Below are 25,613 nucleotides of genomic sequence, written 5' to 3'. Positions count from 1 at the left end.
CGCTGCAACTTCAAGGGAAAGTCTGAGTTGGTAAGGGCTGGTTTCTCTCTCTGTTCAAGGGTCGTAGGGTAGCTGAAGTATTGTAGGAGGTTGAAGCCTTGTTGGGGCAACCTTGAGGAGTTTGGTGAAGAAGACTAGCTCAGACTTGAGAAGATGGAAAGCCGCAACTGTTGGGAGGCTCTTTGGAGGAGTTAAAAGCGCTGATGTGGACTGTGATCATGCCCTAACCAATTAGCCTAAGTTACAACAGTCTACAACATCCATGGAGGAATCAAAAGGTATGTTGTGTTGATGTATTCAAGTTGTTTTTGATGCTAGTGGATGTCGTCTTAGGAGAGGACAGTTTGGTTGGACACTTGTGGACTGTTGGAGGGCAGCATGAGAGTGTTCCAAGTGTGCCCTAAGTGCAGTGCATCGAAGGACTAATGAGCTGCTAGGAGTGGTAGAGTTGATGAGCTCATTGATTGATCTTTGTAGGACTAAAGAAGGACGTCATAGAGGTGCAGTTTGTAACCCATGTTCATTGTTGGAGAAGGACTTTTAGGAATTATAGAAGGAAGCCCTCCTGTCCAATGTTTGTCTTCATTGGAGCAACGCAAGAAGACAATAGTGGGAGGAAGTCCCTAAGTAGCCGAGGAGTAGCAATGGGAAAGAAGACTTAAAGTGTTGTGGCCTTGAACGGCGAAGGAGTAGCTAGTGAGCGTGAAGATGCTATGTGTTGGTTGTAGATGGACTTATGATTAGTTAGAGGGCAAATTGGACAATCGAGTTTGTGAAAATTCCTCAAACTAGAATCCTATTGCAGCAACTGGTATTATTTCTCTTAACTAATAAATTAATTATTCAGTTTATCGCTATGACAACATCGAAATAAACACATTGCAACCTTCACAAATAAAACTGCGGAAAATAAATAGCGCTGGAAACCGAGAAATGATAGTACACACAAAATATGAGACAATTATTTTTTGGAGAAATGTCCCCAAAAAAATCCAGCTTGGGAAAATCGGTGCAACAGTGAGGGTTTTAATTATTATGCAATAGTGAAAATCTGATTACAATCCGGATGCCTAAAACTAACAATCCACAACAAGAAAATCTGGGCAAAATTATTGCAAGTAATTACCCTTCCTCCACAAGAAATCCCGACAGAACCTGCCTACATAGAACTCGACCTCCTGAAGCCTCTGCGTTAGCCTCGCGTTGCACTGCATAGTCTCTATGATGTCAATCCTCTGACTGGTCTCTGATGAAGTCGTTCTGCCTTCCACTGCTGAGGAAATCGTCTCTCCAACCCTCTGGAACCTCTACCCCGACCACTATAACTGAGAACAAATTTTCTCCTCAACAAATCGAACTGCCCTCTTTGAAGCAACTGTGCAGTCCTCTGCGCTGCCTCACTGGGAAATCTCGGCCCTCTTGCTGCTGCCTCTTCGGATTTGGAAAACTTCCTCCAGATCATTGTCCCTGCCCCTTACTCACTGCTTCGATCTCTAGCTCTCTCCGACAACTGATTGCTTCTACTCAGGAAATTGATCTGCCAAGGAAATCGAACTGCTCAAGTGTGTTCTCCATCACCACATCGATCTCTTCATATAATCCACCGTTGGAGCACCAACGAATAAGATTAAAACTTAATCAATGGCTAGGATCATCTTTGGATCGAGCCGTGTGAGTTTCTAGATGATTCTCACCTTATCTCAATTAATACTGATTAATTAACCATATTCCTTAAGTTTAGACTTAGGAAATTTTTAAAACACGACTAATAATCTAATTGAGACACTTCTAGGTGGAATTTCCAGAAACATTTTATAGGTTTTGGAGATCTCATGTATTCTAGCCTCTCCACCAAATTTCGTCGCTAGAGCACATCCGATGCTACAAAAACTAACACTCCCTTTTAGCGAGGAATGTGATTTAGTGCTGGACATCCTGGCACAACACTCTGTGTTTGTATCATCTCTGTCACGATGCTGATGTTTGACAAGAAACTCTGCTGGAAATGACTGCGCTGCTCCCTTAGTCACAGTGTTGCTCCCTCAGTCACAGTGTTGCTTCCTCAATCACTGTGCTGCTTCCTCAATCAATGCGTTGTTCCCTTAGTCATTGTGTTATTCCCTCAATCTCTGTCCATCAACCACTGCGCAACTCTGATGTTGCATCTGTGTTGCTGCTGACACTGGCATAATACTGCCAACACTACATCTTCTTTGTAAGTCCCTCTCCTCTGTTGTTGTTGCAACTGCAACTATTGCAACTGAGAAGCATCCAAAATACTGAATCAATTGTGTTAAGTATGATGCATCTATTTCCCGAGTCCTTGTTGCTACTAGCCTCTACATTGTCTCTGAAGAATCTCCGCTGGTGCTGACTCTACACTACTGCCAACTCTGTATTGCGCTCTCCAGCATCTGACTGCAACTAGTCTACAACTGTCACTTTGGTATTTTGACTGCACCTCTGACACTGATCCATCCTTCCACTGAATACTGTGGGCCCGCTTAGCTAGGTAATTATCGATGAGGTAGAATCCTCAAGGACCCTGCCCATCTTTGTATCTCTCTGGGGCTACAAATCCAAGTCACCCCACCTCACTCCTGAAGGTATGTGGGCCATCATAACAAAGTCTTCCTCCAACCTGGAGGACAACTTGTCGATCTCAGCTGAAGTTGCCTGCTGGTCCTGCTTCTCCTCCTTGTCCTTCTTCCTGGGAGGACACTAGGTACTATAGTGGTCAAATTCACCACATCTGAAGCAATTGACCTAGATAGGTCCTTCTTCTTTCTCTGCTCCCCTTGCCCCTGACTGGAACCCTTATATGCAGGGGCCACATTCTCCTCCTCCTTCATTATCTTCGATCCGCTACTATTGCTCCCATTGATGGAGCTCTTTAATAGAGCTCGTCTCAACTCCTCCCGCTGCAAATTGACCCACATCATGTCCCACTCTGGTAGCCTATCTCTGCCCAATATGCTTTGGACAAAAACCTGCCAATCCTTTGAGACACTGTTGAGTGCCAATTGCACTAGCTCCGTGGGTTGAGGTGCTACCCCAACAACTGACAACTGGTCTTGGACCTCCTGAATCCTAGTAAGGAAGGGATCTATGCATTTCCCCTTCTGCATCCAGATGCATCTTAGCTTCTGAAGAAACATCTCCCGCTTGCTCGAAAGTGCCCTGGTATAACATGGAGAGAGTAGCCCACATTTGTTTGACAGTGTCTTTACCAACTATATGTGAGACTATATGATCCTTGACTCCATCCAAGATCAACCGCTTCGCCCGTGCCATCTCCTTCTTGTATTCTTTCTGCTGATCTGCATCCTAGGGAACTGCCACTACATTATCAATGTAGGCTTTCAGGCCATATTCATCTATAAGGAAAGACATCCTAGCCTTCTAGATGATACAGTTGGAAACTCCATCCAACCTATCTTGATCTCTAAGCCCTGCAGTGGCCATCTCTGACAATGTCAAAAACTCCCTCTATACCTGTGCTCGACTGCTACTCTGCTACTCGCACTCCCTTCTGGAATGCGGATCTTGCACGCTGCTACTGCTAATCTGCAACTGGAAATTCGAACTTCTGAGACTCGAAGTTCGCTAAAGAAAATTTCCCTCTTCTGTGTGTGCTTTTCTCTCTTCCACCCAATGCTGGTTCTGCTTTGGCGAACTGCTGCAAAAACCCTTTGCCCAACGAAAAAATCTGAGTTGCTCTCTCTGCCTCTTGAATCGATTTGGCAAATCAAATTTTTTTGCCTCACTGCTAAGAAAAATCAAACTTCCTCAAGTAACTCGGCCTGCCTGGCAAAGGATTGTGCTGCTCGGAATTTCGGCATGCTGCTCTTACTGAATAGGGAAATTCCATCTTTCGCCTTTGAGCTCCCTGGCTGATCAACTGCGCTTTGATACCATGTGAAAATTCCACAAGCCAAAATCTCATTGCAGCAACTTGTATTATTTCTCCTAACTCATAAATTAATTATTCAGTTTATTACTACGACAACATCGAAATAAACACACTGCAACCTTCACAATTAAAACTATGGAAAATAAATAGCGCTGAAAACTAAGAAATGCTAGCGCACATAAAATTTGAGACAATTATTTTTGGACAAATGTCCCCGAAAAATCCCAACTTGGGAAATCCGGTGCAGCACTGAGGGTTTTTATTATTATGCAACAGCGAAAATCTGAGTACAATCTGGACGCCTGAAACTGGCAATCCACAACAAGAAAATCTAGGCAAAATTATTGAAGGGAATTACTCTTCCTTCACAAGCAATCCCGACACAACCTGCCTACAGAGAACTCGACCTCTTGAAGCCTCTACGTCAGCCTTTGCGCTACACTGCGCAGTCTCTATGACGTCAAGCCTCTGACTGGTCCCTGATGAAGTCGTTCTGCCTTCTGCTGCTGAGGAAATTGTCTGTCCAACCCTTTGGAACCTTTGCCTGATATTAGTGTTTGTAGCATCACATGTGTTCTAGCCACACAATTTGTTGGAGGGGCTAGAATACATGAGATCTCCAAAACCCAGAAATCGTTTCTAGAAATTCCACCTAGAAGTGTCTCAATTAGATAGATTATTAACCATTTTTTAATTATTTCCTAAGTCTAAACTTAGGGAATATGGTTAATTAATTGGTATTAATTGAGATAAAGCGAGAATAGTCTAAAAAATCACACAGATCGATCCATAGATGATCCTAGCCTTCGATTATGTTTTAATCTTAGTCATTGGTGCTCCAACAGTGGATTATAAGAAGAGGTCGATGTGGTGATGGAGAAGACACTTGAGTAGTTCAATTTCTTGGCAGATTGATTTCCAGAGTAGCAATAGTCAGTTGCCGGAGAGTGCCAAAGATCGAAGCAATTGAGTGATGGGCAGGGACAATGATCTAGAGGAAGTTTTCCAGATCTGGAGAGGCAATAGGAAGAGGGTCAAGTTATCCGATTGAGGCAGCACAATAGCTTCAAAGAGGGCAATTTGATTTGCTGAAGAGAAAATTGATCTCAGATCTCGAGGCTGGGTAGAGGGCTAGAGAGACGAATTTCTCAGTAGTAGGAGGCAGAACGACTTTGTCAGAGACTAGTCAGAGGCTAGACGTCATAGTGATTGCGCAGTTCAGCGCAGAAAGTGATGCAAAAGCTTCAGGAGGTCGAGTTTTCTGTAGGCATGTTGTGCCAGGATTGCTTGTGGGTAAATTCCCTTCAATAATTCTGCCCAGATTTTCTCGCTGTGGATTGCCAATTTTAGGAATCTAGATTGTACTCAAATTTTCACTGCTGCATAATAATAAAAACCTTCAGTGCTGCACCGATTTTCCGAAGTAGTGTTTTTTCGGGGACATTTGTCCAAAAATAATTGTCTCACATTTTGTGTGTGTGTGCTAGCATTTCTTAGTTTCTAGCGCATTATTTTTCCACAGTATTTTATTTGTGAAGGTTGCAGTGTGTTTATTTTGATATTTGTCATCCCGGATAAATTGTTAAATCAATTAACAATTAGGAGAAATAATACCAGTCGCCGCAATAAGATTCTATATTGGAATTTTCACACTTGGAACTGAGAACGAATTTTCTCCTCAACGAATCAAACTACCCTCTTTGAAGCTACTACATAGCCCTCTGCATTGCCTCACTGGGAAAACTCGACTGTCTTGCTGTTGCCTCTTCGGATTTGGAAAACTTCCTCCGGATCACTGTGCTTGCCCCTCACTCATTGCTTCGATCTCCGGCTCTCTCCGACAACTAATTGCTGCTACTCAGGAAATCGATCTGCCAAGGAAATCGAACAGCTCAAGTGTGTTCTCCATCACCACATCGATCTCTTCTTATAATCCACTATTGGAGCACCAACGGGCAAGATTAAAACTTAATCAATGGCTAGGATCATCTCTGGATCGATCCATGTGAGTTTCTAGATGATTCTCACCTTATCTCAATTAAGGCTGATTTATTAACCATATTCCCTAAGTTTAGATGTAGAAAATGTTAAAAAAACTGGCTAATAATCTAATTGAGACACTTCTAGGCGGACTTTCCATAAATGATTTCTGGGATTTGGAGATCTCATGTATTCTAGTCTCTCCACCAAATTTCGTGGCTAGAACACATCAGATGCTGCAAAAACTAACAGAGTTCAGTGGCCTAAAGGAGTTGGTGCATTGATAGAGGTAGTGCTGAGAATGGAAGCGAAGGACCTGCAGTGTGTCAGGGTATGATCGAGGAGCTGTGATGGTGCACAATATCTGCTAGATGATTAGTGTATTGTGTTCTTGTATTCTTGTGGATGTATGAGGGCCATTTTCCACGGTATGGGAGCCCTAGACTGTCGTATTATCAGTTGATTAATATAACGAAGTTGGGTTGTTGTAAAAATTGTAAAAAGTTGTATATATTTGTGCCCTAGTAGATTTACTGCTGTATATTGTTCCGCTGTGCAAAGTATTTGTTGTGATACTTGGATTGGTAGCATTAGTGATTTTAAGATTCTAACTTAGACTCCAGTATCATGGAAAAACAACATTCTACTCACATCTTGCCACCAGGAAGCCTCAACTAGCCCTAGAAGGGATCACACATGCATGACATCATCATTCTCTCTCTTACGACTCACAAGTGTGGGAAAGAGTTTTGTTTTATCATTGGCTGCTAGGTCGACTTGTGACCTAGCTTGTGATTAGCACATTATTTTATGATATTAAGGGGCATTAGGCTAAAATAGACTTTTTACTCATATAAATAGAGGAGAGATCATTTGTATCAAGTCATCATCACTCACTTGGAATATCAGCCTTCTTGAACAATTTGGCCTTCTTGTCTTGTGGAGTAATTGGTTTCTATGAATGCATTTTGACATTTGGAGCTAATCGTTTGTCTATGGAGCTATTGTCTTGGATCAATGGATGGAATCTTTTGCATGTTATCTTGTAGGTGAACTCATTGTTGAATATTTGTTTTCTCTATGTCTAATGTATGAAATATGTTTAATCTAGAGTTTGCTATTGTGCCCTAATTTGTTGAGAATTAATTGAATGGTGCCTAGATATCACTATGGCATGCATTACTTATGAATAGCATGTAAATGAATTTGACAGTGGTGAACTCTAATTAGCTCTCCCATGAAACTTCTTGACCCATTGCCTAGGTAATTGTTAGGGTTTTTGATGCTAGGGCATCAAGAATTTAGCTTCCTTAGCAACTTTTTGGTCCATTTCCACCCTAGCTAGTATTCAGTTGATTTCGGTGGTTGTCAAATTCTATAGTCAGGTCTTTAATCTTTTCACCTTCTTTCTTGTATATCAGTGAAAACATAAACATTGTCATCCTCCTCATAACCATAAATCCACCACCTTTGAAAACTTTTGATGCATTGAGGGAACAATTTTATCTCTTTGGGCTGGAAGCTGTTGTACCATTTCCGTGCTTCATAGCATTGCATTGAAAATCCAAAGGCTTTCATTAAGTCATCTTCAAAGACAATGCTAGCATCTACAATATAATTTATAAGGGATTTGAGAAATCTAGAGATAACCATGCATTCCCATCAAACTTAGGGACTTGCATATACAAATTAACAATAGGAGAATGAGGATATCTCTGAATGTTAGTGCCAGCAAATTTGAGAGATAATAATTGAGGACGTCATTATAAGACTTCCATTGTAGAGTCTATAACCTACTTCCTATCATGTAAAGACATAGTGGTAAAGAACAGGTTTTTCGTGCTACGATATTGTCAACTATTTTGTCTGCTTTTTGCACTGAGTTGTTTGCCAGTCACAGAGCTTCAACTTTGTAATTGATGATAACTATAATGCAAAAAGTAATGTTTTCTTGACATGTGTGTAACTAGCAATAAAGTGTCATTTTTGTTGCCAAAAATATTTTGTTTTGTTATAGCTAATTTCTATTGGTTTTGTAGGTTGCTTATGCAGATTATGTAAAAAATTATATATCTGATGGAAGTGTTGAAAGTTACGGCCAACAGTTCCTGAAAAAAACAACTATTGAAGCTGATAGCAACGATGTGACTAGTAATGACTGAAACTATGCTTGAAATTTGGATCTTACTCTTACTAACTAGGATAGTGTTGGATCAATACTAGATTTCATTGACATTGCAGTCATTAAAAAGAAAATTTGACTTAGAGAGTTTAGTACTATAATAAGTTTGTCTATTTTTTGGTTGTGTTTCAGGCTCTCGGTTATGGTGGTATCAGGTTTGCACAGAATTTGCCTACTTTCAAGTTTCCCCATCCAATGACAGTATACGATCGTCGAAGGTGGATACAAAGTAAAGAAAATATGCCTCTTGAATTATTTTTTATTTTCTAATGCTTCTATTAGAAATGTCATTGGAGACCAGACCACAAATTTAAGAACACTATGTACATGTTGTTAAGGAATCATAGCATTTAATCCCCTAAACATGCCACAGAACTTTTTCTGAGGCTGGAAAATGCATGTAGTTATAATAGGAGGTAGCATGCAGTTATGTTGATGACTATGAATCATGTGCAAGGCCCTAACTTATTTATCATATTTTGTGACATGGGTAACATTTCAAATTCAATGGAATTCATCCTGTAACACAATCCAAGGTTCCCAAATCATGGGAGTGAAGTCAAGTGTCAGGAGTGCTTTCCAAAACACCTTGGGAAACCTGGGAGTATATATCTATCTATCTATATATATATATATATATATATATATATATATATACATATATATATTCTTATATATATATATATATATATATATATATATATATATATAAGAATGCATTAAATATATTCAAGTAAAATATGCTTCTTGAATTTTCTTTTTATTTTCTAAGGCTTCCGTTGTAACTCTCATTGGAGAGCCACAAATTTAAGAACACAAAGTACATGTTGCAATGGAATCCTAGCATTTAATCCCCTAAACATGCCACAACTCACTTCTTGCAAAAGGAATGACACAAAATGATAAAAAAAATTAAGCAATTTCGCCCTTTTATGGCCACGTGGGCCCCGATTTGCCGGATTCGTGTCTGGATTTCGTGACACGTTGTGTCTGAACGGGGCACGATCTAGATTCGATCGTGTCCCATTTGGACACAACATGTCACAAAATTCATACACGATTTAGGGAAAATCAAATCCGATTTGTCGGATTCGGACACGTGGCCCTCAAACAACGAATCCGGTTTTAGAGCTTAGTTAAATTATAATCGAAAACAACACACTGAGCAAGAAAGAGAATACAACACAATAGACACTGTTGTTTTTGGACAAATGTCCCCGGAAAAACCCAACGCGGGAAAATTGGTGTAGCAGCTTTGAGGGTTTATTATTATTAAGCAGTAGCAAATTCTGAATACATCTCTGAATACCTCACAGGGTTATTCAGTTACAGAGAGAGAAACACTGGCAGAAAGATTTGTGAGATTACCTCACACAATCACTGAGAAAATCTCGGCTGATCCAGATACTGAATGAATGGCCTCTGGCAAGCCCTACGCTGCTTTGCGCAGTCCTCATGCAGGCTCTGCGTCAACCTCTCTAGGCTCTGCGTCACTCAGTCTGCTGATCGATTTGCTGCCCAAAGTCTCTATTCTCAGCGTCCCGGTCTCACACCCTAGCTCCCGACTTCTGAAACTGACTCTCCTCAGCAAAATCTCAGACTCTGTCTCACCCTTTGCGCTGCCTCTGTGTGGCCCTTCGTTGTCTTGCGTCAGCCTCTACGTTTGGGCTACTAGATCACTCTCTGCCTCTCTCTGCTGATGATTCTCAGGCTGAGAAAATCTCTCTCTCTCCAGATGTTATCCTTGCCCCTCAACTGCAAGAAATCTCCTCAATCGAATTCCCTCCTGAGAACTTCTCAGTTCATAAATTCGATCTCTTGATCTCTCGGTGTGTTTTCCAAATGACCCCCAAGCTTCCTTAATAATCTTCTCGTTGACATTCAACAACCCAAATTAAAAGCTAATCAATGGCTAAAATCATTTTAGCTTGATCCTCGTCTTCTTCTAGAAGTTACACCCACAATTAGATTAATACCCATTAATATTTTTAATTTTCTAAGTTTAGACTTAGGGTCCCATTAAAAAATATTAATTATTTTAATAAAATTGTCTCTCGGTGGAATTTCCCAGAACGCTTTCTAGGTTTTTTGGAATACATGTGCCCAAGCTTCTCTGCAAAATTTGAGGCCTAGAGCACATCCGATGCTAGCCCAAATCAACACAAACTTGATGGCAATAGCAACAGTGGGACGAAGCCCAAGGAGGAGGAAGAGAATGCACCCCTTGCTTTAAAGGGGCAGCAGGAGCAACGAAATAAGAAGAAAGATGTCTCTAAGATCAAATGTTTTCGGTGTGGTGAATTTGGTTACTACGATACGCAGTGTCCTCTCAAGAAGAAGGATAAGGATGAGAAACATGATCCGTAGGCTGCAACCACAAAGATCGAGGAGGAGTTTGTCATGGTTGCCCAGATACCTCCAGGGGAGAGGTGGGGTGATCTAGTACTGTAGTTTGAAAGAACTGCAGATGGGCAGGAGCCTTGAGGATTCCACCTCTTGGATCAATACCTTGCCACGGGAGCCCATATCAGAAGTAGAAGGATGAACCAGGGTCAGTTAGTGCAGAGGAGCAGCGCATAGCTAGTGTTGGCAGCAGTGCAGTTGGCACAACGCAGAGTCAGCGACAACGCAGTGGCTTCAATGGCAACGTAGAGACTAGTAGCAGTCAGAACTCTAGCAACAGATGCATCACATTGAACACCTTTGGTTCAATATTTTGGATGCTTTTCCGTTGCTGTTGCTGCAGCAACATCAATAGGAGAGGGTTGCAGTTGTTGGAATTTCTAAGTTTAACCTGTTAGAAATTCTTCCTGTACTGTCTGATTTATTTCTTCCTACTTGTTCAATTACTTTACAAGTTATTTACCATGTAAATACTGAAAATAAATACAAGTACAATATCAACACATACGGATCATCAACTAAAGGAAAAACAAGCACACTAGTGACACCGTTGTTTTTGGAATAATGTCCCCAGAAAAACCCAATGCAGGAAAACGGTGCAACTGTTCAGAGGGTTTTATTATTATGCGTTTCAGAATACAACCTGGGTGCCAGAAGTGGCTCACCCAACAGAGAATGCCCTTGGCAGTAGTACCTCTCAGTGGGAAACAGATATTCCGGCTAAATCACCGAATGAACAATCACACAACAACAATGCAGCTTCTGCTGCTTTGTGTCACTCTGTTAGGGACTGCGTCACCCTATCCAGCTCTCCAGTTCTCAGTCTGTCCCACAAAAATTCTCCCAGCGCTGCCTCTAGGCCCTGCGTCAACCTCTTTGGCCCAGCGTCAGCCTCTTTGGTCCAGTGTCAGCCTCTCTGGGCTCTGCGTCAGCCTTTGGAGCCTCTGCGTCTCACATGCTAGCCCTCTCTGGCACTACACAACTCCTGACTGCCTCTGCGTCTCACACGCTAGCCCTCTCTGGCACTACACAGCTCCTGACTGCCTCTGCGTGGCCTCTGGCTTCCTCTGTGTGGCCTCTAGCTGCGTCTGCATCAACCTCTCTCGGCTCTTGCGCTGATCCTCTCGGTACTAACTCTGCCTCTCTGCTATGTATTCACTGCCCCTCAGCTACAACTCAGATCACTCACTCAATTTCCTCAGCAAACCCTGCCCTAGAAAATTGAGTTCTTGATCTCTCTTGGTGTGTTCTCCAAATGACCCTCAAGCCTCCTCTTATACTTTTCTCGTTGGTCCATCAACGACCGAGATTAAATCTCTAATCAACAACTAAGATTAGATTTGGCTTGATCCATGAATTTTGGACCCTTCTAACCTAGTTTTATATTAATATCCGTTAATATTTTATCTTTCCTAAGTTTAGACTTAGGAACTCCATTAAAATATTAATTAGTTTAATATCTCCCAAACCGGTTAGAATCTGCCCAAACCATTTCTGGGTCTTGGAGATCTCATGTGCTTTAGCCTCTCCACTAATTTTTGTGGCTAGAGCACATCCGATGCTGCCCCAAACCAACACTCCCTCTTCGCAAGGACTGTGCTCTAGTAATACTCCTCATTGAGTATCACTGTGATCATCCAACATCGGTACCTGTGCTGATGCTAGGCCTCCCTGCCCAACATCCTTTGCACTGCTACATCCTGTACTGCTGCCCATGGCCCTGCCACTGCCATTGCTGCATCTGCACTGCATCCCCTCTCATCATGTTGCCCATAGCACTGCCACTGTTAACTGCTACACTGCAACTCAGTTATCGAGATGTAAGTAACTGATCCTCCCAACTCTGATATCTCTGTCAAGCTAGAAACACTCCCGATGCTGAAGCTCCCTCTGCCGCTAACAAGTGTTCCCTCTACTGACCTTTGTGCTGCCGCAACAACTCCATGCATCTTGCACTATTGCCTCACACTGTCTCGGGACTCCTACACTGTAGCACCCTCTGTCACTCCATCCGCATCTGTCTCTATTGACATCCGCTAGTCCTGCTACTTCTCTTTGGGGCTCCCATAGCAAGGTATAATCTAAGTGGTTGGGTACCTCAAGGATCTTGCCCCTCATCGTCTGTAGTTCTTCTGACTACAACTCGATGTCTCCCCACTTCCTCTCAAGTGGCGCATGAGCACTCATGGCACAGTCGTCATCTGTCTCCACTTCTTTTTCCACCCTCGCTGGCGCTGCCTTGGTCCCAGAAGCCTCTCCCTTGCTCTTCTTCCTAGGACACTGGTTCGCATAGTGACCCAGTTCCCCACAATGGAAGGATTTGACCTTGGAGAGGTCCTTCTTCTTCCGTTTCTCCTACTTTCCCGCAAATGGTAGAGCAACATCCTCCTCTTCCTCCTTGATTCTGACCCCCTTACCGCTAGTCCCTGCCTTGGTTAGCCGTCTGATCTCTTCTTGACAAAGAGTCGCCCACAGTTCCTCCGTACCCGGAAGGTTTGACCTGCCCAGTAAGATTTGGACAAATACCTCCCAGTGCTCTGAGACTGCGTTCAGTGCAGTCCTCACGAACATCTCCTCATTTGACGTGGCCCCTATGGAAGTCAACGGGTCCCAGATCTCTGTCAATCGCCCAAGGAAGATATCTATCTGCTCTCTCCTCTGCATCTGGTATGACCATAGTTGATTTTCTCGAAGCAACTTCCTCTGCACGAAAGTATGCTAATACAACTTCTTCAAGGCATCTCACATCTCATTTGTCGTACCCTTCTCGGTAATATGTGGTAACACATGATCCTTGACTCTGTCAAGGATGATGCACTTAGCCTTGGCCATTGCTTCTTCCTACTTCTCATTTTCAGCCGGGTCAACTGGGATCGTAATCGTTTTCAAGGAAAAGTGCTTGATGCGATGCTTGTCTAGAATGGACAAGATCATGGCCTTCCAGACTACGAAGTTCGAAGCTCCGTCCAGTCTATCCTGATCTCTCAGCCCATTCACTACCATTTCGCTGCTCCTCTTTCGACTCTTTCGAGTCTCTCAACTTCACGTCTGGAAGTTCTTGATTTGAATCCCTCTGAGCCTCGATTTCTCTCCTGGAAACCCCTCTGCCAATGTCGAGATGCCCCACTCCGATCCTTTGTGCAACTGCACCACTGATTTGGATTTCTTGGCTAGAAATCCTTGGCAACAACTCCCTCCTCCTTGGTATTTCCCTGTTAGGTACCGTTCTGACCACAATACCCCACCAGCTTCGCTTCGCAACTTACCCACAGCCTCCTATGCCTTAGCAATCTGAAGGTCTGAGCCTCTAGGTTCTGCACAATCTCGGCACCGGCAAAATCTGCACCTCCTGGCCACAACGTCGATCCTTCCTGACTGAGAAAGATGACTGGGCACTGTGTAGGTCAGTTCTGCTCGTCTCTACCTCAGCGCTGATCATCCTCCTGGTTCGAATTGATGATGCAGACCCTCTGCGTCACCCCTTCCTTGCTGCTTTTTTCTTGGAACAAATTCTGTCACTTGGGATAGTTGTTTCTGCTGCTATTGCTTTGCTCGGATGATGCCTTCAGTTATCCTGTGATCTGCAACCTGGTTCTAATACCATTTTGGAATTTCTAAGTTTAACCCTTAGACATTCTTCTTGTGCTGTCTGATTTATTTCTTCCTACTTGTTCAATTACTTAACAAGTTATTTACCATGTAAATACTGAAAATAAATACAAGTACAATATCAACACATACAGAGCATCAACTGAAGGAAAAACAAGCACACAAGTGACACCGTTGTTTTTGGACTGATGTCCCTGGAAAAACCCAATGTGGGAAAACCAATGCAACTATTCAGAGGGTTTTATTATTATGCAGTTTCAGAATACAACCTGGGTGCCAGAAATGGCTCACCCAACAGAGAATGCCCTCGATAATAGTACCTCTCAGTCGGAGACGGATATTCCGGCTACATCACCAGATGAACAATCCCACAACCACAATGAAACTTCTGCTGCTTTGCGTCACTCTAATAAGTACTGCGTCACCCTATCCGGCTCTCCAGCTCCTAGTCTGTCCCGCGAAAAATCTCCCAGCGCTGCCTCTAGGCCCAGTGTCAGCCTCTCTGGCCCAATATCGGCCTCTCTGGGCTCTGTGTCAGCCTCTAGAGCCTCTGCATCTCACACGCTGGGCCTCTCTGGTACTGCGCAACACCTGGCTGCCTTTGCGTGGCCTCTAGCTACCTCTGCGTGGCTTCTGGCTGCCTCTGCGCCATCCTCTCCTGGCTTCTACGCTGATCCTCTTGGTACTAACTTTGCCTCTCTGCTATGTATTCACTGCCCCTCAGCTGCGACTCAGAATACTCACTGAATTTCCTCAGCAAACCCTGCCCCAAAAAATCGAGTTCTTGATCTCTCTTGGTGTGTTCTCCAAATGACCCTCAAGCCTCCTCTTATACTTTTCTCGTTGGTCCATCAACGACTGAGATTAAATCTCTATCAACGACTAAGATTAGATTTGGTTTGATCCATGACTTTTGGACCCTTCTAACCCAGTTTTATATTAATACCCATTAATATTTTATTTTTCCTAAGCTTAGACTTAGGAACTCCATTAAAAATATTAATTATTTTAATATCTCCCAAACCGATTAGAATCTGCCCAAACCATTTTTGGCTCTTGGAGCTTCTCCACCAATTTTTGTGGCTATAGCGCATCCGATGCTAACCCAAATCAACAACAGTGCAGATTCAGTGTTGGCAGTGGCATGGCCAACAACAACACGGATGCATCATTTGCATAGTGGTTGGTGGGTAGTGATGTTAGACATCAGCGACGCAGAGGGAGATGTTACAGAGAAGGGTGATGCTTCAACAAGTTGCATTACTAGAGCACATTCCTCGCTAAGAGGGAGTGTTGATTTTTGGTAGCATCGGATGTGCTCTAAGCCTCAAAATTTGCAGGGAGGCTAGGACACATGTATTCCAAAATACCCAGAAATCGTTTTGGGAAATTCCACCCGGAGAAGGTTCTACTAAAATAATTAATTATTTTTAATGGATGCATAACTCTAAACTTATGAAATTAAAATAATTAAAGGGTATTAATTAAACTGAGGGTGAAACTTCTAGAAGAAGACGAGGATCAAGCCAAAATGACCTGAGCCATTGGTTAAAATCTAATATGGGACATTGGTTACTCAACGAGAGGATTATAAGAAGAGGCTTGATGGACATTTGGAAGACACATCGTGTGAGAGATCAGAGCTCGATTTTCTCAAGAGAGCAGTGCAGTGCAGAAGTAATCGAGGTGATTTCTTGCAGTGGGGCATAGAGATAGTTTCCGAAGGAAGTTTTCCTAATCCGGGGAGGACAAGGTAGAGAGGGCAAAAAGACGTCCAGAGAGGGTGACGCAGGGCCATGCAGAGCTACGTTGTGGCAGCATAGAGCTTCAGAGGGAGATCGAAATTCTGCTAAGGAACAGTTGGGATCTAGTGCTGGAGCCGGGGTGTGAGACCGGGAGGCCAAAGGGCCGAAGCTTCCAGCCAACAGAGGATCGAGAGGAGGTGCAGCATAGTCCCAACAGCAGTGATGCAATCACTGCTTGGGTGTGACACAGTACTGCGCAGATGCAACACAAAGGTGCATCTCCAACGCAGATCAATGTCAAATCTTCCAGTGACAAGGTGAGATCATCCCACTACCTTTTTGCCCAGTTAGATCTTTGTATAGGATTGCCAGTTCGGGCATCCAAAGAATTGTATTCAGAAAACCACTGGTTAATAATCCAAACCTCAGCTGCTGCATTGGTTTTCCCACGTTGGGTTTTTCTGGGCACATTTGTCCAAAAACAACGGTGTCCATTATGTGGTGTGTATTTCTTCTTGCTCAGTTCTTGTTTTTGCATATAGTTTAATTAGTGAAAGCTGCAGTGTATTGGTTTCGATATTTACTGTATAACACAGTGAATAATTTGTTCAGTTATTTAACAAATAGAAGAAACTTAATCAGTTTCTGCAGTAGAAATTCGGGTCTCCAAATTTTCACAACCCATGCTTAGTGTTAGGCTGAAATCAACAGAAAAATAAATTATGCAAACTTTAATCTAAATGCAACTAATCTACCATGAGAAATATCATATGTCATTAGTTCAAATACGAAAATCCACATGCAATGCATCCTACCCTAACATGCATATGGTACAAAACTAATACTAAGTGTAATCATAAAACCAGTGCAACCAACATATCATCAAATCAATATAAATACGTTGGCCTATATGATTATTCATGTAGAAAATGCCAAAGCGAATGTGGATGAAATCGCATGGATGATAAGGTCGGTGAGAGGTAGGAAAACAGGATGCCCACACATGGATCATCATGTGAGAAGACGAATGAAAATGATGTAATATAGTCCATGAGGTCCTCTCGTCTAGCCAAAATATAGAGATGTGATTGATTAGGCTCATAAACTTTTGATAGATGGCAACCTCAGGCATATTATTTTCATTATGGTCCTTATCATTTATGCCATATTTTATGGCCTCTATAGGATTATGATTAGTAGGCAAGGGACACTTATGAGATGGAAAAACATAAGTAGGTTGCCCATGATGATTATACCGAAAATCAGGGATTATAAATTGATCATGATCTTGAAGGTGTGTCAAAGGAGATAAAGTATAGTCAACGAGGGGTTCTTCCTTAACACCATACTCAAAAGGGGGAAGGGCTCATGGTCACTTAGGATCATTTGAAAAGGGGCGAGGGAATCACTTGTGGAAGACTTGAAGTGATGGACAAAAGGATAAGGCAAAGGGGAGGGTGAAGTATTATATTCAACGGGTTTTTCCGCCTCAAAATCATCCTTTTCATGTAAGGGAATATAATGACCCTTCTTTTCAAGGGTATCGATGGATATGTCATCATAAATAATGCCTGAGAGAAAGAAGATACCACTCTCAACCTCATCTTCCTTGTCGGTGTCATAAATGGGAGCACAATCAAATTGAGGACCAACAATTTCCCATTTCTCCATTTCAATGTGGAAGTAATCTTTAATGTCATCTTCCAAGGGGCTAACGGGGTCACCTTCTTCAAGGTTCTCTAAAGGAGATTCATCGAGAGCAATATCCTTGAGAAAGGTAAAGTTAGTCTCAACTTCACTTTCCATGGACTCATCCTTCCCAACACGTGTTCTCAAAATCATTCTTTTCATCATATAGACCCAAGGAGGACTCATTTTCCCATTCATCACTTAGATTCTCAAGGTCTTGATGATGCTCGATGAAGCCTTGCTCTTGAATGCTCAATGCGGGGCATACTTGAAAATGCCTAAGAAAGCCATCAATGAACTCCTCAATAGATGAGATGCTCCTAGCTTTGTGATTTTGCAACCATGAGTTATGAACATAGGGAGAAATAAAGAATAGCAATATAAGGACGTCCTAGTGGACCACATTCTCCTTTGAATTATGTGCATTAAATCTTTCCACATGGTCAATTGTGGAGCTTGGGTCACCATCAAACACGGGTACCCCACGTACCATCCTTCTTGTGACATGATTGGGGTGCCTAGGGATGCTAGCGATGTTGAAAGAAGGAAAATCATCAAAGAAAGACACCCTACTTCGGGTATACATGTAAATTCTATAGGAGTTGCTAGGGTGATTTTAAAGATGCCTAGAAAAATGCTTGCTTTACCCTACAACATCGACCTTAAAGTTCAACGAAGAACATGGGCTTCGTTCTTCCAATGGAGTCGCCAATAATTATATGCATGTTTTGTGTCCCCGACAATGGCGCCAAAATGTTACCGATCAAACTAGTAGGGGGCATAAAAGGGACTCCTAAAGGGACAACTGCTAGGCCAAGGGAAACAAATAGAGACTTAGCCCACTATCACCTCAGCGAAGGCTCCCTTCTATTTACGGTCTTTCACCGATGGGAGGAGACCCGATATATTAAGGAGTCACCGATGAAGGATAAGTCAATGAAATGATGTGGAATGACCCAAACAATCCCTTTCCTAGAAGAGTTAGAAAGATAAGGCTTTCTTGCTTTCTAAGCAAGGTACAATGTCTTCTAGGGAAAGGAAGGGAGAATTTGAGGGTTAGGTTTATTGGATATGACTTATGAAGGAACATCCCAATCCCTAAAATCCTTATTGTAATTGGTATCTCAGATGGTTCTTGAAGAATGGGACCAAGTGGACCCGGTCTAGAATAAGAGGAATGAGTATAGCAATCAATGATGTTCTTACCTTAGACAAGGTGGAGAAAGGATCAAAGAAATAATTTTCTCTTGAAGGCGTTGATTTGATCCTATGAGGCACTAGCATGCTAAGGAAAAGTTTGATCCCGGAGCTAGGGCTTGGCTTTTTTTCCAACTTCACTGGCGGAATGGCTTGAAATTTGAGGAGACCTTGAGGAAACACCAATGCAGGAGACCCGATGTTAAATTTGGCAACTAGGGCCAAACATCACTTTGGACAACTCTTTCTTGGATTCCTCTTTCTGAGAGGTGTACGATTGATCTAAAGATCATCCCATTCTAACATGTACAAATGAAGTTATGAATTGATTTTGATTATGGACAAATTGTCAAGGTCGGCCAACCATCAAATTGGCCTCCTCCAGCCTTCAACGTTGCATATAAATACAGGGTGCCTCCTCCTCATTTTGGCATCTCATTTCATTCATCTTTCTCTCTCTCATCTTGATTGGGTATGGATTTCTTGGCCCCTCTCTCTCCACACGTGCGAAAGGAACATTGTATTCTCTAGCTGCTGCGTTGACCAGATTTGATTGAAATTTAAGGAGGCCGAAAGCGACTGAAATTTCAGATGACCAAAATTTCAGGAGGCTGAAATTTCAGGAAACCGAAATTTCAGCAGGGTCAATTTGACCAACATTGACCCTGTTTGACTTCGATTTTGTGAGGGAGACTTCTGTTTGGGCGGATTTCTGTTTTGGGCACAAAAATCGAGGCAGTTTGACCCCTGCGTTGACTAGCATTGACTTCCCTAATTTAGGTTGTTGCGTTGAATTTTGTTGACTAGATTTGACTAGTTATTTTCGTACTGTTTTGGGCTGCACTATCTTGCTACTGGAGTCCGAGCTGACCAAGTTGTTTTGGAGGTCAATTTCAGCCGTGTTGACCAGCGTTGACTTTCTGGTTAGAGCTTTTTGTTTATGCTGTTTTGACTGATCAGTTTGGGCAAGTGAATATTGTAAATTGTACTCTCTCTCTCTGCTGAACTTTCGAAGAATTATAAGCAGAATTGATCAAGGGTTCCCCACATTGGGGTTTGCCCCTGGCTGGTGCCATATCTTGTGTCCCCTTGTGTTGGCTTGTCTTCTACTGTTATTGTTTTTGTTCTATTTGCATTTTACTATCATGTTGATGTGATTGCTATATTGGATATGGTATTGGGCTAACGAAGAAAATTGAAGTAAAATTGCTCTAAGCATAGAACATACCATTGGTATCCTAAAATTAATATGGTATCAAAGTTGAGGTGAAGACAAAGCCCAAGCAAGAGTGAAGAGCACTCTCTAGGAGGAGCAATCACTGGTCAAGAACAAGTATTAATGGCCTCAACATCCTACTTCAAGTCTGTTGATAAGCTTCATGATAAGTCTAATTATCATGCATGGAAGATGTCTCTTGATTTGACTTTAGAAGAGCAAGATGTCATGGATTATGTGTAGGGAATGATTTCGGAACCTCCTTTAAATGCACTAGCTGCTGCTAAGACAAAGTGCAAGAAGGGTGATGTCAAAGACAAGAAGATCATCAGGGTTTCTATTCATAAGCACTTAGTTGCTTACATCTCCGATTTGAATACATCATAAATCACAGGTTGGTTGGCATGTTCAAATCTAGCAATGCAAATCAAATTCTTTTCCTCAAGAAAAAGCTGAAGGATATGAAGAAGGGAAAAGGTGAGGATATTCAATCCTACTTGATGAGGATTATTGAGATAAAAAATGATCTTCTTTTGATTGATGAAGCTATTGTTGATAGGGAGCTCACTCTCATTGCCCTTGGAGGACTTCCTCCCAAATGGCATGTGTTCAATAATACTATTCTCAATTGTTGAATATTATATGTCTATCCGTAAGAAAATTAATCTGTATTTCGCTGCTTTATTTCTTCTACTTGTAAAACATTTAAATACTGAAATAAACACAATACAGTCACAACATCTACATATCATCAATTGAAAGAAAACAAGCACACAAGTGACATCGTTATTTTTGGACAAATGTCCCCGAAAAAACCCAATGCGGGAAAATCGGTGCAGCTATTCTGAGGGTTTATATTATTATGCAGTCTTTCTAAGTACAACTGGTTTCCTAACCGACTCACTCGATAGAGAAAAATACTCGGCAACAATACCTCTATATCCGGAAACAGTTATTCAGAAAACCTGTCCCACGAAACCCTCTCTGGCATAATTGAAGCTCAGCGCTGGCCCTTCTGGCCTCTACATCCGCCTTCTGCTGACCTGTGTCAGTCCCAGGACTCGTTGCGTCAACCCTCTGAGGCACTGCACAGCCTCTGGGACCCTTTGTGTCACTCCAGTAGCCTCTGCGTGGATGATGCAGTCCCTCTGGCCTCTGCGCTGTCTTCGCTGGGCTCTGCGTGGCCTGAACTGGCTGCTGCTCTCGCTCTCTTGGCTTTTGCGCTGGTCTCTCAGTACTGTCTCTGCCTCTCTGCGCAATACTCATTGCCTCTCGCTGTTGATCACTGATTCAACTTTGCTTAGCAACCCTGCTCTAGAAAAATGAATGACTGATCACTCTGTGGTTTTCCAACTGACACTCAAGCCTCTTCTTATACTTTTCTCGTTGGTCCTTCAATGACCGAGATTAAATCTCTAATCAATGGCTAAGATTAGATTTGGCTTGATCCATGACTTTTGGAACCTTCTAAGCCAATATTATTTTAATACCCATTAATATTTTATTTTTCCTAAGTTTAGACTTTTAGGAACTCCATTAAAAAGATTAATTATTTTAATATCTCCCAAACCAGGTACACTCTGTCCAAACCATTTCTGGGTCTTGGAGATCTCATGTGCTTTAGCCTCTCCACCAATTTTCATGGCTAGAGCACATCCGATGCTACCCCAAATCAACACCCCCTCTTAGCGAGGACTGTGCTCTAGTAATACTCCTCACTGAGCATCACTCTGATTATCCAGCACCGGTACCTGTGCTGATGCTAGGCCTCGCCGCCTAACATCCTCTGCACTGCAACATCCTATACTGCTGCCCATGGCCCTGCCATTGCCACTGCTACATTTGTACAACAGCTCCTTCTGCATCTGTGTTGCTGCTAGTCCATCCTCCCAACACTGCATCTGCACTGCAACCCCCTCTCATCATGCTGCATCATGCTATTGCCAACTACTACTGCACTGCAACTCAATTACTGAGAAGTAAGTAATTGATCCACCCAACTTCTGACATCCCTGTCAGGCTAAAAACACTCCCGATGCTGAAGCTCCCTCTGCCACTAACAAGTGCTCTCTCCACTGACCTCTGCGCTGCTGCAACAACTCTCTGCATCACCTCTCTGTGCCATCCTGCACTGGTGCAACACTCCCGTGCCTCTCGCATTGTTGCAGCCTGCTAGCCTCGCGCTACCCGGGGACTCCTGCACTATAGCACTCTTTGCTGCTCCATCCGCATCCGTCTCTACCCACATCCTCCAGTCTTGCTACTCTTCTTCGGGGCTCCCATAGCAAGGTATAATCCAAGAGATTGAGTACCTCAAGGATCCTGCCCCTCATTACCTGTAGTCTTCCTGACTACAGCTCGATGTCTCCCCACTTCTTCTCAAGTGGCACATGAGCATGGCACAATCGTCATCCTCCTCGACTTCTTTCCTCGCCCTTGCTTGTGCCACCTTCGAGTCAGAAGCCTCTCCCTTACTCTTCTTCCTCGGACACTGGTTCGCATAGTGACCTAGTTACCCACAATGGAAGCACTTGACTTTGGAGAGGTCCTTCTTCTTCCTCTTCTCCTGCTTTCACTCAGATGCTAGAGCCACATCCTCTTCCTCTTCATTCTTGATCCTGATCCCTTTGCTGTTACTCCCCGTCTTGGTCAGTCGTCTGATCTCTTCTTGACAAAGAGCCGCCCACAGTTCTAACCAATCTGGAAGACTCGCCCTGCCCAATATGCTCTAGACAAATGTCTCCCAATCCTCGGAGATTGTGTTAAGTGCGATCCTTACCATCAACTCCTGATCCGGTGTGGCCCCTATGGAAGTCAGTTGGTCACGGATCTCCTTCAACCGACCGAGGAAGACATCTATCTGCTCTCCCTTTTGCCTTTGGTATGACCTTAGTTGATTCTCTAGGAGCATCTTCCTCTGCATGGAAGTATGCTAGTACGATGTCTTCAAAGTGTCCCATATCTCCTTTCCTGTTTCCTTCTCGGCAATGTGTGGTACCACATGATCCTTGACCCCATCAAGGATGATACACTTTGCCTTAGCCATTGCCTCGTCGTACTTTTCATTAGCTACCAGGTCAACTGGGATAGCCATCACTCTCAAGGCAAAGCCTTTGATATGATGTTTGTCTAGAATGAACAAGATCTTGGCCTTCCAAACCACAAAGTCGGATGCTCCGTCCAACCTGATCTGATCTCTCAGCCCATTCACGACCATCTCTTTGCTCTTCTCTGTCGACTCCTCCATCTCTTTGCTCTTCTCTGTCGACTCCTCTGAGTCTCTCTACTTCCTGCCTGGAAGTTCTCGGTTCGACTCCTGCTGAGTCTCTCTACTTCCCGCCTGGAAGTTCTAGGTTCGAATCCTGCTGAGTCTCTCTACTTACTGTCTGGAAGTTCTCTTCTGGACTCCCTCTGAGTCCCGATTTCCCTCCTAGAAATCCTTTTGGAAACTGTCAAGTTGCCCCTCTCCAATCGTCTGTGCATCTGCAACACTGATCCGGATTCCTTGGCTAGAAATCTGCCTCGGCAGCAACTTCCTCTACCTTGGTCTTGCCCTGTTAGGTACTGTTCTGACTACAACACCCCACCAGCTTCGCTCCCCCAAACTGCACACAACTTCCTTCGCCCCAACAACTGAAGGATTGGGCCTCTTGGCTCTGCGCAATCCCGACACTAACAAAACAACTCCCTCAGCCAACTGCGTCAGCCCTCCTGGTCTCTGTGTGGTTTTGCGTGAGCCTCTCCCTGCCCTCCTCAGCCTCTGTGTTGGCCTCTCTCTGGTCCAGACTGATGACATAGTCCCTCTGCGTCAACCCTTCCTTTGTCGCTTCTACAAGGATCAACTACTATCACTCGAGACGACTGATTCTGCTGCAAATGCTTTGCTTAGCTGATGCCTTCAACTCTCTTGTGATCTGCAACCACGCTTTGATACTATGTTGAATTTTCTAAGTCTATCCATTAGGGGACTTTTGAGGTCTAAAATGAGCAGGAAGTAGAAGTCGGTTGTTTAGAGAACCGATGAGGCCGGATACATAGCTGTGAGTATGGCCTCCTGTGAAGCTGTCTGGTTGTGGAAGCTCTTCTGTCAGCTGTTTGGACACGTGTTGGATACCATTGTAATCTACCGTGACAACCAGAGGGGGATTCGATTAGGAATCCTGTGTTCTATGATCACTCCAAGCATACAGACATCAGGTACCATTTTATCTGGGATATGGTACAATGGGAAGCAAGAAGGCTCCATTACTCTAGGATTGATGTGCAGGTCGTCGATATTCAGATGAAGCCCCTGAGAAAGGTCAAATTCTTGACTTTCCGAGAATGACCAGGAGTCGTGGAGAGACTGCCTCCTGAAGGTCCAGTATAATATGGACATTGAGCTCTGGGAGCTCCAGGGGGCTTGGGGGTACTTCTTGGAGCGATGAGCAACCATAGGGTGAGTGGTTCAACCTTCCCCTAGTGATTTGTTGTGTACAGGGTGAGTGGTTCAGCCTTCCCCTGGGATACCCCATGGTGACATGTAGGCAGGATGAGTGGTTCATGCTTTTCCTGCTGAGACATCCTACCCATGCAGTGTGGGACTCATGGGAAGTACCTCTCATCTTGCTAATGAGTAGGGAAATGAGGATAGGGACCATAGCAGTACCGATGGACGCATTGTGTTACTACCGTACTCCCTATGCTAGGATGATATTGATATGGGATCAATTGGAATTGACTTCGGGTCAGTAAGAGTGTTTTGAGTCTTGACACACTCTCTTTATTGGAACTTATTTCGGATCAGTAAGTGTGGTATGACACACTCTCTTTATTTGGAACTAATTTTGGATCAGTGAGAGTGGTATGACGCACTCTCTTTATTGGAACTGACTTCAGGTCAGTAAGAGTGGCATGAGACACTCTCCTTTATATGGGATTGACTTCGGGTTAGTAGAGAATGGTATGATACATTCTCGATCAATTCTTCTTCATAGTTCAGTAGAGCAGAGCAGAGAAATGCAGGGCACTGATGGCAAAGATAGTACAAATTGGCAGATGCAGATGGAGTTCTCCCTAGTTGAGAGGGAGTGTTAAAATTTGCAACTAGGGCCAAACTCCATGTGGGTCTTCTTATTTATGGCAGCAAATATTTTTCTTGGATTCCTCTCGTCGAGAGGTGTAGGATTGATCTAAAGATTATCCGATTCCGACATGTATTGATGGAGATATGAATTTATTTGTGTTATGTGACAATTTGTCAAGGCTGGTCAGCAACCAAATTGCCCCCACCTATCCTCAATGTTTTACTATAAATAGAGGTGGCCTTCAAATCGTTTTCACACACACTCTTGTGATCTCTCTCTTCATTCTGTTTTGGGTTTTGATGAAGGAGAGATCTAGAGGGAGTGCCCTTGGCTCTACGTTGCCCAATGGAGAAGCTCTAGCATTCATGAAAGAAAGACCTCAACACAGTCATGGAGGAGTCTTACAAGCAGCCATGAAAGAAGTCTAATAGGCTGGCCTAATGATGCCCTAATCCGCAATAAAGGGAAGTCTAATACACAGTCTCTTAACACTGCCATGGAGAGCCCTAATTACAGTCAGGGAGAAGCCCTAGACGTGGAGGAGAAAGGGTCTTCTAGGAGTCCCTACGTTGCCCTAAATGCAATCATGGAAACATAGCAAGGAGAGGCTAAA

The 25,613-nt window shown here is 43.3% G+C and overlaps 1 protein-coding gene across 2 annotated transcripts in view; it reads left to right on the top strand.

Annotated features, from left to right (window-relative positions):
- LOC149222193 (putative serine protease EDA2) overlaps positions 1-25,613 on the top strand; it is a 467,080-nt gene that overhangs the window by 247,743 nt on the left and 193,724 nt on the right. For both annotated transcript variants that reach the window (XM_089385308.1, XM_089385307.1), the window contains 2 exons: positions 7,933-8,044; positions 8,208-8,304. In XM_089385308.1, coding sequence (XP_089241434.1) covers positions 7,933-8,044; positions 8,208-8,304 — 209 coding nt within the window. The remainder of the gene's footprint in view (positions 1-7,932; positions 8,045-8,207; positions 8,305-25,613) is intronic.

Source organism: Pinus tabuliformis, chromosome Q, assembly GCF_031772625.1.
Source record: "Pinus tabuliformis cultivar Carrire ecotype Pingquan chromosome Q, CPIR1, whole genome shotgun sequence".
Classification (NCBI taxonomy): Eukaryota; Viridiplantae; Streptophyta; class Pinopsida; order Pinales; family Pinaceae; genus Pinus; species Pinus tabuliformis.
This window is presented reverse-complemented; position numbering and strand designations above follow the sequence as displayed.